Raw genomic sequence first — 19,447 nt, 5'->3', positions numbered from 1 at the left:
TGCATGGCTGTAAGGTGTGGCTGAGTCACACCACCGGTAAAGCTTACCAGAGCCTGGTATTAATTTTGTAATTAGGGCAGTAATCAGGAAAAAGAACACACTTTCTGCAGTGTCCTTCTGTTATATGAATGCTTAACAGAAATTAAATCTGCTAAACAAATGCCTTTACACATAACTTAAGATGAAAAAAATAATTAAAAAAGTTTTCTTTAAACTTGTTTCACACAGCCCAGCAGCCTAGTAATGAGTCATGATAACAAGTGCAGCCAGTATTTTAGAGTTACTTTGTGTCCAGAAAGTTCAGAGTGTAAGAATTCAGCTGAGATAAAACAGTACTGTTAAAAATGACGTGTTGAACATAGGCTATCCAACACCTCACAATAATATATTTACTGCTCCTTTACCAAGCTACGGAATAATATTTATTTAGGTGTAAGGGGAAGAAGGTGAACAAACTAGAAAAAAGCAAACAAAAAAATGACCACACACACACACACCCAAAAAAATAAAACCCCAAAACACCACAGTTCGAGTACCTGCAAAGCTAAAATCATTCACATCTACAGTTTAGAGATTGAGGGGTATTTCACATACCTCTTGTAAGCACAATCAGCCTAACACATCCAAACACACCAAGTCCATAACAAGCACATCACTCAACACAAACCTGGATGGTGTCAACTCTTCACAAAGCACACCTGTAACTAGTGCATAATTACAAGAGTCAAACTTTACTAAAACCACAGTTCGAGATATCTGGTTTCCAAAATAATGCCCACAGCATCACAGTACAACTATGAATGGACTAATAATGCCCACACAGTATTTTCAATTAAGACACGGAATTGACAGTAGCTTCCTGGTTCAAAAGCTGAATAGTCCTACTTGCACAACGACACTATTTCTGTGCACTGCCACAGAAAAAAATAAGAAATAAAAAAAATCTGGTATACCTATAGCCATAGAATCACAGAATGGTAGGGGTTGGAAGGAACTTCTGAAGAGCATCTAAGTCCAGCTCCCCTGCTAGTGTCAAAGGCATAACTTCAAAAGAAAGCTATTTCACACAATTAAGTGAAATATTTTAAGAATAAGTACATAAATTCAGGAATTGCCTCACATTCCAAGTTCCAATGAAGAATAAGTGCCACAAGTATATTCAGAACTAAGCAAACAAAATGTTTATTCACCACAAGAAATTTTTGTTTTAATTAGAGAACAAACTGATGTAACACAGGATTATCCAGGTGACAAAAAAAACCCTGCCAGTCATGCCAACACCAGGCTTCATCCAATTTCTTCCTCAGCAGTTAAATGTATGTCTATTCTAGAAGTCCACTAATTTTTAGGAAGCACACTTCTTTTTAGATAAAGTTAAAAGAGCTTCTTATGTCTGCAGCAAAGGAGAACTCTCACTTACTGCTCCCTTTTACTCAGACTTTGCTTTCCTTTCCAAACACCCATACATCCCCGTAACCCCCACACACACTCTCCCAGCCCTTAGGGTCCAGGAATCACTACAAGGTCATGCCAACACTACTGTAACTCTGAAAACTGTTTTCATTTCTTTCACCTCCATACAGATAATTTATCTTCCCCATCATATATTCTCAAGCTGGGGGCTTTACACTTACAACCCAGAGGTCTAAGAATTGCATTTCATCAAGTTCATTTCACTCAAAACCAAGTTACCGACACACTTGTTATGGCTAAAGCTACAAGCCACTTCCCAAGTAATTACAGTCAAATAATAGAACAAAAGAAAAGGATGATCAGGTCAGGTCACTAACCATTACTGAAATGACTGCTTAGCTAACACTACTAAAAAAACAAGCAGACACTTCACAATGGGACAAGAAAGCTAAAAACAGTGTTTCGGTAACCTGCTCTAAATAGTGCCTTCACTGTTAATTTTCAGTGCAACATTCTGGGAACAAAAATCACTGTATGACTTTCCTGCCACTCCTTGAAAAAAAATAAAAACAAAAATAAAGCGTTGTATCCATAACACCCGATCCACCAGTTCCAAAGCAAACTGCAGAAAATTTCTTCATATTTATTGTTGACTGTTTCTACTGAACAGAAGTTGCTCTGTTTCAAAACAGAAGGTAGACTGTTCGAGCAGTGACTGAAAGCTCTGACTTAGTAAATCCCAACTATGCAGTAAGCGAAAGTAACCCACTTGCTTTATTTAGTACTATCTGTTTTAAAACTTGCAAAACAGAAGGTACATTACCCACCTTCTTAGTACCGGTTCAACTACCCTTTTTATATGTCTGAATGTCAATCCCCAGCTCTAATTCTTTACTTTATGTCTGTTCCTATTTGCAAGGCTACAAAAACATCCATGTTAGGAGCAACAGCATAAGAAAATCTTTAATTTTTCCATCTCTCTGTTCCTATACAGTGACACGGTGTTCAGTGACATGGTATTCATGTACCCTGGGAAGACTCAACCACCTCACTGCCCTCCACTGGCTCCAGGTGATGCTTTAAAAGAAAGCATCTGAAGTTACTTAAAAGTCAGGACAATTCAGGAAACTATGCTAGAAATTCAGCAGGTAGCATTTTTCCACACTGACTCATGCTCCAAATGGATTGCTCAGTAGGATGCTGCACGCTTGTTTTTGTTGCAAGCAAGTATTTCAGGCAAATCTAAACCCACAGTCCGCAAGTGTGCATGTCCTCCTGCCTCCCCCCTCCCTTCCTCCATTCTCCAGTGGCCCCCAACAACTGAGATGTTTGCAATCTCTTGGTACAGATTCTGACAAAACTCCCCATGAAGCTTCAACCAGGTGCAAAACTCGGATTAACTACAGGCCATAATCTGTTCCGTTGAGTGCAAGCTGATCTTCAGATCTGGTGGAGAGGGGACAGCAGAAAAGAAAAAAAAAAATCTTTATTAATTAGAAACTATTTATCATTTATATGGAAATATCAGTGGAAGCCTGAAATAACTGGGAGCTTAAATAAGAGAAGTGAAAAGAAAAGGGCTGTTCACAGCTCACTAGTGAGAAAAGCTTGTCATTGGTACTGCTGTGAAGACTACCAACACATCATCTGTGCAAAAAATCCAGTAAAATTTGGACTTCACAGGAAAGCCAGTTTCCACACACAAATCCACATCCCAAGGCCAGCAGGAAGAGAGCTCTCAACTGCAGCAATTTCTACACCATGGGCCAGGCTGACATCATTTCACATTTTCAGCCTTTTCTCCCATCTGAAGGAAATGCAGAAGGATTTACAAGACAATATATACGTGGGACTACATCAGCACAGGGTAGTGGCTTTTCATAGACAAATTCAGTTCTCTTCATTTATATACCTTCAGTTATCACAGAAGAAAACACCTGTAGCACACACTCAGATGTATTACCTTGAAGAAAGGCAAGAAACCAGCATGATCAAAATTTTAATACAAAAGTTCTGCCAGAAAACTGGGAACTTGATTAAAATTACCTATGTGTAAATGTGGACACAGTATGGAAAATAACTTTGACAAACTAGAAATGTTCTAAGTATTTTCATATTTTACTAAATATATGAATAATTGTAATATTTCAACTTTTAATTTGTTTGATTTGGGCACGCATTGGGCAAAAAGCTGCAGCCACTACAGCTTCTTCCACATTGTCTAGGGTATTAAATTTCCCCACTGCCAGCAGAAAAGAACACCCTCTACGTAAACATGAGGAAACATATTAAGGAATGGCTTAAGTCAAAGAAAACATTGAAAAACTGATCAACAGATGCTTATCATCTGACTAAAGTTAAAGATGTGATGCTTCGATTTTCACTATTTCGCCATTAACAGTTAAATATCCAAATAATGTATTGATTATATTACCCAACATACCACTGGAGATTTTAACTGAACAGGAAGATGAAAGAGCATGCTCTGCTACCTTATCAAGAAAGTATCAGCTAATTTCATATTCTTGACTTTTGATAACATATCAAATAGTAAAGGCTACCTGATTTTCTAAAAGTTGAACTTCCAGGCAGGTAGAAAGTTCGCTAGGCTGAGCAAATTCAGCGTGGAAATACAATCATTCTCCTGGTTTAATTGCCTAAAAGTTGAACTTCCAGGCAGGTAGAAAGTCCTTGTTCGCTAGGCTGAGCAAATTCAGCGTGGAAATACAATCATTCTCCTGGTTTAATTGCTGCTAGCATGCAGACTTCACTGCACTAGCAAGCCTACTGTTTGGAATTACCACTAATAAAAGTACTACCAGTAACAGCATTTTAAGAAAATTTTAGCTCCAGGACAGAGCATGTCCATGAAATAAGTGCACTCTGGTAACGCACCACAATGTAAACCGACAGGTTCACAAGCCAACTACAAGGTTAGCTCGTGACACGCATGCTGTGAATAAAGACTAGAAAGGACTAGCTACTTCCTTGCTGTTTTTATCTGCTTCCATAACAGTGAGGCTAAATACTTTCTGCTTCACATTCTAGCTGTAGGCTTAATTTTTCATTAGGGCTCAGGTTCCCTGATTAGATTACAAATCCAAACAGAACTCCAAAACTATTAACATAAAGTCACTTAAAAAAAATAAATAAATCATGCAGCAAGGTAGCTCACACAAATTAAAAGCAGTTCTCTCAATTTTACATCACAAGCATGGTAGGCTCTGCCTCTGTTTCTGGAACAATCCTCTTCTGCGCACAGCTGCTGGCCTGGGCACCGCTCTGCCAGTCCCCCTCAGCTCCATCGCACACAAAGCAGCAACACCTGATCCTGGGATCATTTCTGTCTGCAGCTCCTTGGGGACAAAAAGAAAAGGCTGCCCTGACAAGCTTCTTCAGGGTCAAAACCCATTTCTTTGTCCTGACTGAATTAAATCAGCTCTTCCTGGCAAATAATACTTCTAAATCAGGCATTTCCCAGCTGCTCTCAGAAGTCATCAATGCGAGTCACTTGTGGGTTTTCTGCATAGGAGTTCATAGTCCCTCCTGCACTAGAGGTAGCACAAATAGTTTCAAAACAAGTATTCTCATAGAATAGAAATTTAATCTTGCAGCAACTGTTTATATACCAGGACTACAGTGAAACCCACTAAAGATGTCTATTGTCCCTGCAAAAAAACCCAACTCATTCCTCTGAGCACTTCACATCCACAGGATAAAAGTTCCTCCGGCTTAAACAGCACTTCACAGGACAGTGCATGAAGGAGATGCGCAGGGGATTTTCCAAGACCAACAAGAAACTTTGCCGGGAAATGGAAAACCAAGTTACACACAGTAACAGCATACTGGTAGAGCCTAAAGGCCGGGGAGGATCTTATGCCAAGGCACTTACAAAGCTTTCATAAAGGTAATATTTATTAAAAGATACCGACAGATATATCTAGATAATAACCCATAACTTTAAAGCTGTTTCAGGCTGTTTCCTCACCAGGATCAAGAAGTCTAAAGACTGGATGTTAACACGAGCTACAAACATCGCCAATTGCTATGAATCAGCAGCTGCCTCCCACACAGACACACGTGACTTTCAATGACGTCCTACCACTGTTTCACAGAATCACAGAATGTCAGGGGTTGGAAGGGTCCTTGAAAGATCTAGTCCAACTCTCCTGCCAGAGCAGGATCACCTACAGTAGGTCACACAGGAACACATGCAGGCAGGTTCTGAATGTCTCCAGAGAAGGAGACTCCACAACCTCCCTGGGCAGCCTGTTCCAGTGCTCCGTTACCCTCACAGTGAAAAAGCTTTTTCTAATGTTTTTGTGGAACCTCCTGTGTTCCAGCTTGTACCCATTGCCGCTTGTCCTGTCATTGGACATCACTGAAAAGAGCCTGGCTCCATCCTCCTGACACCCACCCTTGATATATTTATAAATACAAATAAGGTCACCCCTCAGCCTCCGCTTCTCCAAGCTGAAAAGACCCAGCTCCTTCAGCCTTTCCTCATAAGGGAGATGTTCCACTCCATTATCTTTGTGGCTCTGCCATGTAAACCTCAAAAAAAGTGAAAAAAAAAAAACAACCATACAGCAATAACAAAGCAGTAGTCTTTTGGCCAGCCTTGTTTCCACTTCAAATAACATCCTTGAGCACTACAAACAACATTTAGGGGACTGGGAGAAGAGGCAGAAGGCTGTTTATTCCAGCATATGCTAAGGTAACAGATAATTGGAATGAAAAGTTGAATATTTAGACAAAGATTCTTAAGTTAACTGGTGTTCTATGCAAATTGCCCAGAAGAATTAATCAAGGTCTTAAAAGGATGTTAGTAGTCCAATATTATTTTTTTTCTAGAATTTCCAGCTATCTCTAAAATGGGTGTTTTTCCAAGACAATCTGGTTTTGCAATTTCAGTGCCAAAGCTAGAGAAAAATCTCTGCGCTGTTTTAAATTTTAGTATTTTTTTATTTTGTACATAAAATTTTAATTGTACAATTTGATTTCACCATTGAATCTGACGAAATTCTAAAGCAAGGAACAATGATAGCAATGAAGGCTCTTTTCAGTTCTTATAAAAGATTATTTTTCTTTAACGCTGTCAGTTTGGTGGTTTCAGGTTTTTTTGTGCTTTTTGTTGGTTTGCTTGTTTGTTTAAAAAAAGAAATGTTACGCAGCTAGCACCACTTTAAGATCCTCCCAGAAAAGTTTGTTTTTTCCCTGGTTTCAACTATAGACTTTGCCTGCCCATGCCTTATCACTTGACTTCTGTTTACACAGAAATACAGAACTCTGTCATCAACTGAAATGCAACTGCAATGTAGCCCTTATGCAAGCCTCATCACATGGATAATTAGCACGGCCCGTAGGAAACTACAAATAGCTCATTTCCCAACTATACTTACCAGAGTTAACCATTTCTAGATCATTGAATTAAGAACCCCTGGCTGAAGAACGAGAAAAAGACAATATGAAACCATAAGCAAGCCACAGATTCAGGACAAGGAGCAAGACTACCTGAAACTAATGAAAGGAGAGGATTTCCCTGCCTCTTGAATTTAAAGGTCAGGACTGGTTGTACTTTGCATACCTCCATGTTTTTAACTAAATACATAATTGGATTCTCAATCAAATCCAGTTGACCAGTGTTACACAGTATGTCAGATAATCTTACCAGTGTCAGAATGGATCAAAAATGTACACAATCCCTTGGGTCTTTTCTGCACTACCCATCGCCATCCCAATCTGGATGGTATCACAAGCAGTTTTCAGTTCAGAATGACAAGACTTCAGGCCTGTGTTCCCAGGCAGTCACTGCAAACACATTCAGGTTGATGATCTCTAATCTACAGCAGCGCTGGCAGAGGGGTCTTGCAAAGGCAGCAAAAATGAAGCAACACAAAGACTCAGCAGCTGAAAAATAGTAGTGACGCTCCACCTAAAACCTGCTGTCACAGCAGGAGCTGCTAGCTTCAGTATCTCTAGCAATTCTTGTTGGCACCATGGTTTGTTTTTTTTTTTTGACAATCTGATATTTGAGATCCTTTGTCACCTACCTTAGCTAACAACTTAAAGTAAACAAATAAGACCATGACTCAAACAAGTGAGAAAAAAATTACTAAAAAATTAGCTTTCCTTTTCAAAAATCAAAACCCTATACCCACATAAGAGAGGTCCTTCTGTAGTCTATGGTTTTCCTGTGATTTTTGCACCAGTCACAAGCACACCAAGCCAAAGAAATAATGGCACATAACCAGGATACCCAGAAAGATCCGTGGATTGGAAGAAAAGGAAAAAAGCTCTGGTGCTCCTTGAACCTTCCAGACTTGACAATAAAATTGGCAAGTCTCTGGCTCTCTTGTCATTCCTACCTAGCTGCGGGGAAAGGAAGTGAGAGCTTTCAAAGTTCATTTCCTTTGTGAAAGAGATGGAGCTTTCAGCCTCATATGAAAGCAGGTAAGGAAAATAAGCCTCACTAATTTATCTATCACACTTTAAGTGAAGTGACTCAGAGGGAAAAGCTAAATGCACTAAAACCTGAAACTCTGGGTTACAACATAACTTAAAATCATGCCTTAAATGGACAGGGTTTGAAAATCTGAATGCCAACACAAGAGCCACTGTGAAGGATCTGACATTCGGAAACCAGAGCCAGATCTTGCAAAAAATGCGAGACCACTAAATGGCCAATACATTGAGCTGACTGAAGAATCAAGGCAAAAGCCCTACATCCTACAGAAAACTGCAAGAGTGACTCGAGAAAAACAAGTCGAAAAATTTGGTATTCGAAATACAGTTGTTACCAATAAAACCTTTAATGCAGTAATACACTAAATTCAAATTCTAGCACTGTTGCTACTTTGAACAAGAAGTGTGTTAACAGTCAGAATCCTACAGCATTTTTTATTATCATAATGGAATAATAACACAATACCAATTCACGTAACTTCTGAGCAAAGGAGAGGACCTCTCACACACATTCCTGTGTTGGAGTGACCATCCACCTCTATACCAAGAGGGCAATAAAACAGGAGAGCAATTTTCACTAAAACACTGCAGGACATTACATGCATTTTGCTCCACTGGATATTCCTTGCTCAGACATATAGTCTTGCCAAAAAAAAGTGTAATCGCAAGGTGAAAAATGCATGTATAAATTACAGAATATACACATACAAAGCAATCAGTTGGCTGGCTAGACTGCACTTAGATTTCCTTTATGTATCTGATAAGAAAAAAGTCCATAGCATTTCCTAGCTGCAGTCTGAGAAATCAAGAGGAGCAGATATCATGAGCTTTGAAGCAATTTCCTCAGTCTACTAATACATTCCTCTATTTTAAAACAGACTGAACTTCAACCACATAACTCTTACAGATACTAGGGCAAACTTTCAACAATACAAACCAAGCCTAATGCTAACTTTGCCCAAAGCTCCACATACTTTATATGAATACAGAAACCCAAAGAAATAAATAAAATTTTAAAATTCATTTTTCGTGGACAAAAACCAATAATGCACAAATTATAACTAATTTCCAAAGAGTCATAAGAAATTGTTCCAAGATAACTAACTGATGCTCTGGGCTGTATTCACAAGATCAGCACATGCTTCATGTGATAAACCACTGACTATTTTATGTGTTTCTTTCTGACTTACAGAAGACATTGTTTGAATAAGACAGAACTGAAAGAATGAAACACGAACTGTCACAGCTGGGGACAGGGAAACAGACACAGTTATTCTAGGAAATGGCTGAGGAGAGCATGAATATCAGAAAAAAAACATTAAACAGTGATATAAGTTAATAATTCTCACTAGTCAGCTTGATAAGAGAATAAATGAGCTTAAACTGCGGCAGAGGAAATGCAGGCAGAAGGCGAGCACCACTTACTCCTGCTGGGAGGAGAGGAAAGCAGATCGCTACCCATAACTGAATCACACTCCAGATGTCTTTGCAGCAGCAAGATCACATCTGCCACAATCCAGTCTTTGAGACAGGTAGGGTGAGGGTCAGATAAGGGGAAGGAATAGACTCCAGAACAGAAAGAATTCTTTAGAAAGAATACAGAAAAACATTCAAGCAAGCAAAAGCCTCCAATACTTCATGATTTTAATGCATTTCCTCCTAATAGCAGACATATCACCAGCATCACTGGATGACTGTCAGTGCCCCAAAAATCTGCTCTATCATACTCAGAACTCATGTGGAGCAGAGGCTGCATGCCCTTTGCTGAAGCTGTCCCCCACATCTCACCCTTTCCAACAAATCATAGGCACAGAGTTTCTCAATAACTATTTGGCTTTTAGGCTTTGCCTGCTCTCTTCCAATACTGATGAAATTACCAAGACAACAGATCCAAGCTCCTTGCTGAGGTTCACATCAGGAGAATGAGAGGCAGTGGTCATTTGGGGGGGAAAAAAAAAAAAAAAAAAAAAGAGAGAGAGGAAAAAAAAAAGGGAGACTTCCCAATCGGGTATAAGGAAAACATTTTGCCCATTAGGGCAGTCAAGTATTGGTTTATTGGTTTCCCAAAGAGACTGAGGCATCTCTATCCTCAGAGGTTTTTTTCCAGACCTAACCTGGTAAGGGTCTTGAGTAACCTTGCGTGAATTTAGTTTTGACCCTGCTTTGAGTGGGAGGCTGGATCGCATGACCTGCTGAGGTTCCTTCAATCTTGAATTAGTTTAAGCTTAACCTCCCAAATCTGTAAGGCTTTACTGTTCATGTGGACGTCATCACACCCCTGAAAACATATTCTGACATCTGAATGGGATCACTCAACCATGCTGAATTCAGGTCCTGGCACTTGGCATGCAGCTTCACAGAACTGCAGACAATTGGGATGGAAAACAGCTGGAAAGGTCATAGAGTTTATTCACCCACACTGCCTTTCTGCACCAAAGTAATATCAACTACGTCCAAAATGTTCCCAGCAGTTACCAGTCTGAATTGTTTTTAAAAGTCTCCTATATGAGCAATTCCACATCTCCACAGACAAATCATTCCAGGACACCTTATCCTTACAAATATTTCTTTCCTGTTTTTTACTTTTCTTACTGTAATTTAAGTCTATTACCTTTTATGCACTTCACCTTGAACATGAAGAACAGTTCTACTCTGTATTTGACTCTAGGTATTTCAAGGCATGCCCCTTAGCAATCTTCACTTCTCCTATCCCACACGGTGGAACTAGTCATGTTCCCTAGACAAACAATCTCTTCAACTCCCCTCAGTTCACATTTTTCTTGAACTGCAGCACCCAAAACCTACCATTAGACATAAGCCATGACATTAGCAGTGCTGAACAAAGGGTGTGGACTACATTGCATCTTACCTAAATCCTCAAGTTTCTGCATATACTGATTTATTTATTTTTTTCCACAATACAACATTGCTGTTTCATGCTTAATTTTTAATGCATTATTCATAATCACTCAAATTCTTCCCTACAGTAGCGGCAAAGAGTGCACTGGCCCTTTATGTTCCATCAAGCATCATCCAAGATGTAGGCCAACACCATTTTATGCAAGTCCCCTCTTCCCAAAGAAAGATTTAAGTGTTCAACAGTCATGAGAGTTAAAAATCAACAGAAACATTGGCCTGGATGGGTCAGCCCTTTTTAGGTTGGCAAGCATAGAACAAAGCACTTTCATCTGAAGCTCTCAACTGTATAATTTTTTTTTTTCCTCTTTGGGGCCTACCAAGACTTAACAAAAGAAAAGGAAAAAAAAAAGGAAAAAAAGATATTTAATTACACTGATGTTTAATTAGCAAATAGTTTTCCTGTCAATATCACTTCAGCCCTATCTCACATCTCATTTTTAGAGCTCACTGAACACCAATCCACTTTGCTGAACTCCAAGTTCTGCTAGTGAAGATCAAAATGGCAATTTTATTGTTCCTGAGTGATGAGCTGACTGATTAGATCAGACAGAAGCATAAGCCGTGCTCTAAGTGATATAGATTGAACAGGTGGCCTCCTCTCTGACCTACTACCTCTTCAAACACTGGTAAAAGTAGAATTCTACTCTTTCTTATCATGTCTAGAAAAATATATATTCAGATATTTATTCCACTTTAACTCAACACAAAAATAAATTTCTGGTCTTTAATGTCTTTCAAACAGTTTGCTCCTAACACAAATCAACCTTTCCCAAATACACCAGTTATTCACAAACATGACAATTGTAACTAGAAGAAGAAAATACAAGAGATGTTTAGATGGTATCAATATCCCTATTCTGCAAAGTAATGTATATAGATAAGACTTTTATAATTAAAAAACAAACAACAAACATTCAAAGGCATCACACTACAGAGACATAATCTGAAAATAATGATTTCTTCTGTACTCAAAATTAAAGACCAGACTTGAAAAGGAAGGCATTTGAGACCAGAGAGTGAAATAAGTCTTACCTGGACAACTTAGAGTGACAACTGAAGCAGTCTATGGTTTGCTTAGCAGGTATAAAAAATGAGTAGTCAGCTATTTCCTACAGATCAAAGTGTCTGGTACAGGTATATTTTTGTTTTCTCTTCACACAGAAACAAATGGCAGGGGGAAGGGAGAAAAAGCCATATATATGCTTTAGCAACACAGAATTTTTAACTGTAACACTTTCCACAGACGGTAATGACTAACTCAGGTGGCTTTTCTCATGATACTATATAATGTATTATTTATATCACACCATAATGTTTAGTACACTTTGAAGTCACATCTTTGGCCTGAGGAGCTTATAACAGGAAAATCATGAAAAAATTCAGAGGCTTAAACAGACTACAGCCAAGTGGTAGGAGCACTGACCGAGTTGTTCAAGACCTCAAATGAGATTAGACCAGGTAAACAAAGAAGCCTGTTTGATCAAACTCTTCCATTATCAAAAGAAAGCAGGGCAGAAAAGGTAGTGTCAGCCTTCGAGATGTCTCGCAAAAGAGAAACATTTTCTGTCCAGCTCTTATTAGCTACAACCTTCCATGTGTTCAGCGGTTGTAGTTGAACCATCATGCTATAGAACGCTACAGTCCTTTAACTCTTATCCTTGAAAATTATGTTTTATTCGAGTTTTTAAAGGATTAATTATGTTGAACATAAATTAAAGGGAAAATAAGTGTCATTCAAAGCTACTGTATACAAGAGAAAGCATTTCAAGAAACCTGGAGTATTTAAGAGCAAGAATGGAAAAACTACATTAAATCTAAAATGTCCTGCAAAGAGTTAGGTATTTGGTAACCAGCTGAATTACGCAGAGTTCCTCTAACAGCATAAATGCAAGAATCATCAGCAAGACACTAAAAGTTACCTAGACAACAAATCCTTTATTCCATTTTTAAATCCATCAGTGGAACTGCACTATTCAACTGGAATACACGTAAATTGCTGTGTATAATAGAACAATAGTATCATAAACTTTTACTAAGTTTTTGCTGTTCTTCAAATTCCATGGTAAAAAGGTTCAAGGGATATGTCATTCAGTCTTGACAGGCAGACCTAAAGATCTAAAAATGCTTAAAGAGTGCACTTTCCCAAACAGCAAGCCTAGCATTTGTCAGCTGACTAAAAAAAGAAAAAATAATAAAAAATTCTTTAAACAAAAATTAATTATTCCAGCAGTGGCCAACTTCACCAAATCTGTAAAGGATACTAACAAAAATAAAGGAGTAGATGGTACCCTCTCCTCATTCCTTATTTTCATACAGACTCTATTCAGAAAATACTTTACACCAAATCAGTCATCAGCTCTGAATCAGCAGGTTTTCACACATTGAACTGACCTTCTCTACATGTCAACACTGCGACACTGATCTTAAAATCCTTCCACCATTTGCATCTTGTTGCTATGGAAAACACATCAAACAAGAGAACATGTTTGAAAAATAAGGCTGCATTTCTCCCTTTAGTCACACTTGAACAGACATATTTATTCCAGACGTTTCACCAGGGACAAGTGGAAATAAACATGAAGAACTAAAAAACAGGAGGAGGAATAGGAAGAAAGTGAACAAAGATGTGAAAGAATTTGAGAGAAGAGAAAGAAAGCACAAGAAAAAGGCACAGACCATGCAGTTACTCTTGCTGGACTTGTTCACATCTCATTTGATTTCTAATTACATATTATCAGAAGTCTCTCCTCCAGCAGCCACAGATATGGCAGGATGCTGAAACTTTCCCTTTAACAGGAAAAAAAAAAAATACAACTAAAATGACTTTATTTCCACAGCAGTAAGCAGGCAACAGGAACATGAAAGCAAGAATTCCAGCAGTCACCTCCGAGTGGGCAGCAAAGGCAATCTATAGAAGCCTAAAACAAATAAAGGGAAAGCAGAGGGAAGGAGCAAGGCTCCCTTGATCCCAAGCATAAGGGCCATTCACTTACTATATAAGAATTTACAGGAGTTACGCAGAAAAATTGAAAACATGAAGCTTTGAGTTCAGTAATAAAAAAACGTCTAGGCCCACAACATATACTCTATGAATAGTTAGGATGTAAGTAATAAGGAAAATACCATTAAATCAAAATTACTGACTAACTCATTGGATTTTTCAAAGGAAAGGAAACTCCTAAATCTTCTACAAGCTTTGAAAAGTGCCAAGTTAAAAACATAATCCATCCACAAGCATGAACAGAGCACTGGTATACACTACCCCTTATTTTTCTTCTACCTAAACTCAAGACATATCCATCTTTTACCAAGGAATATGTGACATCAAGGAAAATGTCCAACAAGGATTTCTTTCCCCTCCACCAAAGAATGAGTCTGTGTTTACACCACATGAGTGGAAAGGGAAGTTTAGTTCCTAGAAAGCAAGATCAGAGATTTCAGCCTGCCCCAAGCAATATCAGTTACGGATGATCAAGTCGGAAGATGATGAAACCAGAATTAATTCAGCAGCAGATGGTGTTGTGGGTTTTTTTCCAGCTAAAATGCAAAACATATGGATAGGGTAGAGTAAAGTTTCAGTGGAGGACAAGGAAATGTTTGTTTAAGTCAGGGAGCAAAGAGAAACATCAAAACTAACAAAAGATATGCAACATGAGCTTTCCAAAAACAAGATCTCTTCATAGCTTTCCATTAACAGACTCTCCTGCCAATAGAGGTATTTCCCAACACCTACCACGTCCCCCAAAAATTACTATTTAATACTGCTGAACACTTTTTTTTCCTTTGGTGGGACATACTTGCACACCGATAGACTGCTGAACTTAATATTAATAGTTTCCACAGAAAACTTTTACAGCTCCGTGATTACAGATGGGTAATAACTATTGTCTAATAAAAAGAAAATTTGGGCTAATTTAAAAGAGTCAATGGATAGTACTGTAATCTATTGCAGTTGCTTATCTAGTTACAGAATTACTTACGAGAATAATTAACATTGTATGGGAAGTGTGAAATGAGTACCTCCGTCCTCCAGAGCTTATGATAGATACCTCAGCATACACAGCCATTTATCTGGCATGTAACGATCTACTCATGGTGGCAAGCTTAAACATAGCTTTAAGTGTTTCCAGAACAGCAGCCCAGGAAAGAAAACAAATTTCAACAGCCAAAGTGCTTTAAAACACACCTATTGGAGAAAAAAAAAAGAAAAAAAGACAGGTTCCTTCCACTCAGCTGCTTCTTTCCTAATGTAATTGCCAGTAGCTGGATCTAGCACAGAGAACTTCAGTGTAAAAGCTATTAGGAAAAATAAATAAAGAGGAATGTAAAAGATGAAAAGGTAAAGGGAGACATGCTTTGAGAACTGGAGGTGGAAGAAATCCAGTGTTCTCACAACAAATCTTGCAGTGGAGAGCTAAGGTCATAGAGGATGAACATACCCCATTTGCCTTATCAAAAGGTAACACTGTGTCCCTGATTCCAAGCCACAAGCAGCTGAATTAGTTGCCAAAGGCTCCACTCCTAAATTCAATTAGTAATGAATACTTTTTTCTAGAATACTTCATCTCCCTTTTGGAACACTAGAAAAAAACTGAGTGGTTTTAATTCATCAGCTACACTTCTTACTCCCACTGTAATTAGAAGAGTCTCCCTGTAGATCATAGAATCATGGAATCATAGAATGGCCTAGGCTGGAAGGGACCTTAGAGATAATTTTAAGATCTATTACATTCTGCACTAGATGCATTATACTTTACATGCATAATTTCCATACTTGGCAAATACCAACTTTTCACCTTTGTGAAGCAGTGCCACAATGTATTGTAGACAGCCAGGGCAGGTAGGAGAAAGAAAACTTTTTAGGTGATTCTGGAAGGAGCTGGGTGGCCAGATCCCGCAGCCTCTCTACACCGGTGAGGAGGAAGGCAGCAATGCTCCCCTTCCTTGTTTGAGGGCTGAAGCAGAGAGCAGGTGTCAAACACAGCAGATGAAACAGAAGCAGCAAGATACTCTTGCCCAAGTAGGGAAGAAGGTATGTGCACACAATCACACCAAGGATGATGAAATGTGGAAGTTTTCACAGCTCTGCTCTTTACTGCTCACTGATGCTAAGCATACCTGATAATAAAACACCATTCCCTAAAAGTCCTCTCTCCCCTAGTACTTTGCATTCTGCCCATTAACGCAGTTTCAGATGGGCCCCATCTTTCACAACATGCCCAATGCCAAAGCCTAGTCTACTTGCCTTGGCTTCACCAACTGGAACTTCATGTCCTATTATGGTCCACTTCACTCGAGGTGCCAGCCAAGCATGCCTGAGTGACCATCTTCTCTTGACTACTGGTCAGCTTCCACAGCTATTCATCTTTTACATTGTTGTTCTTTATTTCTTCTTTGGTTTTTGTACATCTTAAAAGGCAGTATTACAGATCAACACTGATGTTTATCGTCTATAGGTCTGGAGTCTCCACTGACTCACAGAGAATCAAGGCCATCTTCCCCCTTTGGAGGACTAGAAGATGGATGTTTACTTCAGTGTTCTACATTATTACGTCTTCTCCATAACAGACACCCCTCTGTGCTTTATGGGATAGTTGTCCTCCATGCAAGAATTCTGGTGAGCTTTATCCAAACATTACTGCTCTCTAAGAACTTTCTTGTTCAGCACATACCCAAAACCACAAAGGACAGAAGTCCAACTTTCTTGTCTTCTCAGATCATCACTGCTAGGACAGCCTAACATTACAGCTCCAAGCCATATGGAGTGAGGATAGGAACTGTTCCCTTTCCTTTTGGAGCTATTTCAATTCCTGCAACACAGCTCAGGTCTGGTTGGTAAATGTAAGAGTAATCAGCCCAAGGGTTCTGGGCACTGACTGCAGCGACCCCATCCAGTCCCTGGATAGCTCATACATTGACTCTTTAAAATGCAGTACTGACACAGATCACGGGACGTTGAGGTTCTCAATCCCCAGTAAGAACTTCATCTATGCTATTTGCTGGAAGCCTACGCATTGTATTTCGGCTGTAGACACCACTACAGTGGAAAGACATAAGAATTAGGAATTATAATCTACATCCTTTTGTGGACTTGGTTCCAGAAATAGTTGCCTTTGATGTTTATATCAATTCAAAGTCTTCTCATCAGAAGTTAGTTTTCATACACTGAAAAGACACTTACAAAAGCAAGACAGCAATTTCAGAATTCCAAAAAGGATAGCTTTTTCACATTTAAAAGAAAAAACAGCCACATGATAAAATCAGAGAGTCCCCCCTGTGACGGATATCTGAAAATAGACACTATACACAGTCACACAGAGAGGAAAGCTCTTTGTTGAAGTTGCACACCATCATCAAAACTATAAATCCACAAGTCTTTCAGTGGTTGACGACAACAGAGAAAGAATTATTTGTCTTAATTGGGGAATTTAACATTAGTTACTGGTTTAGCTGCCAAACTATTTTCAGCTTTCATGCTTCACTAAACTGGATTATTTAGCTCATCATTCACAAACCCATTATTACACTGAAGAAAATAGGGAGCAATTAGCATACAAGATCATAGCTAAGGTGGTGTTAATTGGAAGGAATGAAGTATTTTTGAATCCTGTTGTATACAATTTAGTGAGACAACCAGGTTCTGGAAAAAGCAATTTGCTAAACACTTTCAGTAATGGCTAGTCTAAAAAAAAAAACCTTATGTTTAAAGTTTAAGCAAATTCAGCTTTGCAGGAAGTGCAGTACAACATGCCTTTGCAGTATTTTACTTCAGTTACTACCATGGAGGTTGTAAACTAAAAGCCTTTCCTGCTTCACAGCAAGCCTTGCTGAGGAAACGTACACACAAAAACGACTAATTCGTCACAACAGTAGAAATAATCATTAACTAAGCTCCAGTTCCCAAAAAGAACTGAAGAACAAAACCAACAAGGAAACAGAATGCAATATTCATACGGCATGGTACAGCATGATGCTGATACACAGCGAGCTGCAAGACCAGTTGAGTTATAGGACTGTGCTAAACACAACCAGAAATAATGGAAAACCATCTACAAAGAGCTACTGGTGGAAAAAAAAAAATAATAATTGTGCATGCTCACAACTGGTAAACAGAGGGAGAAGTCTTGTACACGAATAGTTAACCTGCCAAAAGGAAGAAAGATGCAATTCTTCATTACTAGTGAACTGCACTCAAGAAATAAGATGGTAGACATTTAGGATATAGAGATATGCCTTGTAACATTAGTGATTTGTTTTCAAGAGCTACAGCTTGGTGATTTTAATTCACTTTTACAAGATTTTTACCGTATATTATTTCTAATCTATTTACAACACACGTACAGTGTATTTGCACCAGTAGGTTTTATTTAATTCCTAGCTGCAACAAGCCTCTGTATTCGTAGATGAACTTCTACATCGCTTTTTTTTTGGCTCAGAACATATTTAATATTTTCTTCAAATGAGAGCAGTCTGTAAACCTGTGACACACCCTATTTTTAGGATCACACCTATCTCATGTTTTCCTTTCAAAAACACAGCCTAATTATGCTTTGGAATAATACCTCCCTGTACTTCATATGAAAAAAGCTTCAACAGGTAACACCACTCACAAAAGCGTCTCTCCCCATAGAAAACGCTACTGCAGTTGGCAAGCGGACTGTAATGCACAACTGCAGCATACAGCCCATGTCATCATGCAGGGGTGGTGTTTCTCTGTTTACTGAAAATGTTATTGAACTGTTCCCCCACTCCAGGCAGTAGCATCGTTTAATCCTAAACCCTTCAGAGAAAATACAAACTACCCTCTTTTTCTTCCCATACAACTCTGGAACTCTCAGAGGTGGTGAGATGGATGTAGTAGTTCCAAGGACCTCGCTAGCAGAAGCAGACTTTCCCCTAAAACTCTGAGTGTGTCAGCATATAATATAAAGAAACTTCTTTAAAGGAAAGAAATAAATCACCACCTACTATCACAGTTAAAACTCAAACACTGACATGCGTATATACAAATAGACATATCCATACATGCATATATATATTTATATATTTCTCCTCATGTTTGAATTATGTAAAGAAAATTAAGGCATCCGTGGGCTAATCTGGAAGTTCTTCAAACATTAAAATATCTTCACACAGAAAACTGAGAAGAGCCAAGAGTTCACTGATGAACAACAGATTTTTACCTCTGATAAAAGAGTAATTTGAATTAGCTGATGTTTTAAAAAGCATTTAAGCTCTCACTCCCACTACGACTTCTACGCAGACCTATTCCTATCCACTGTGAGCAGCCTCGTGGAGGTCCATTCCCTCCCGGTACCCGAGCTCAGCCACAGCCTCCATAGGATAAAAGCCTTTATCCTTCTAAAAATACCCGCCTGCCAGGATCCGCTCTCGCAAAGCCCCGTGATGCAAAACAGCATCGCTACAGCCCAGGGGCTGCTTCACTTCCATGAGTAAGCACTTGCAGCACCGGGCTAGATAACCGCTTGGAGTATTTTTAGGGTCGGTGCTGAAAATTAGAGAGAAACGACGGAGAAAGACCTCAGGATGGGTTTGTTTGAGGTTTTCAGTGTGTGTGGTTTATTTTTTTTTCCCCTTCTGCTTTGGCCGTTTTCGACCGCTGTAAGGCAAAAAAAGAAGCCGGGGTGAC

At 38.9% G+C, this 19,447-nt stretch overlaps 1 protein-coding gene across 1 annotated transcript in view; it reads right to left on the bottom strand.

The window, feature by feature from the left end:
- The window catches only part of LOC104279774 (kinesin-like protein KIF21A), a gene marked incomplete at both ends in the record, with an annotated part of 35,214 nt that extends 15,908 nt beyond the window's left edge, over positions 1 to 19,306 (bottom strand). Inside the window, 1 exon segment of the mRNA XM_009877166.1 lies at positions 19,169 to 19,306. Within this exon segment, the coding sequence (XP_009875468.1) occupies positions 19,169 to 19,306 (138 nt within the window).
- Positions 19,307 to 19,447: the final 141 nt, after the last annotated feature.

The sequence above is a fragment of the Apaloderma vittatum genome, unplaced genomic scaffold, assembly GCF_000703405.1.
Source record: "Apaloderma vittatum isolate BGI_N311 unplaced genomic scaffold, ASM70340v1 scaffold11109, whole genome shotgun sequence".
NCBI lineage: Eukaryota > Metazoa > Chordata > Aves > Trogoniformes > Trogonidae > Apaloderma > Apaloderma vittatum.
Note: the sequence above shows the minus strand (reverse complement) of the source record. Positions and strands in the feature narration are given on the sequence as shown.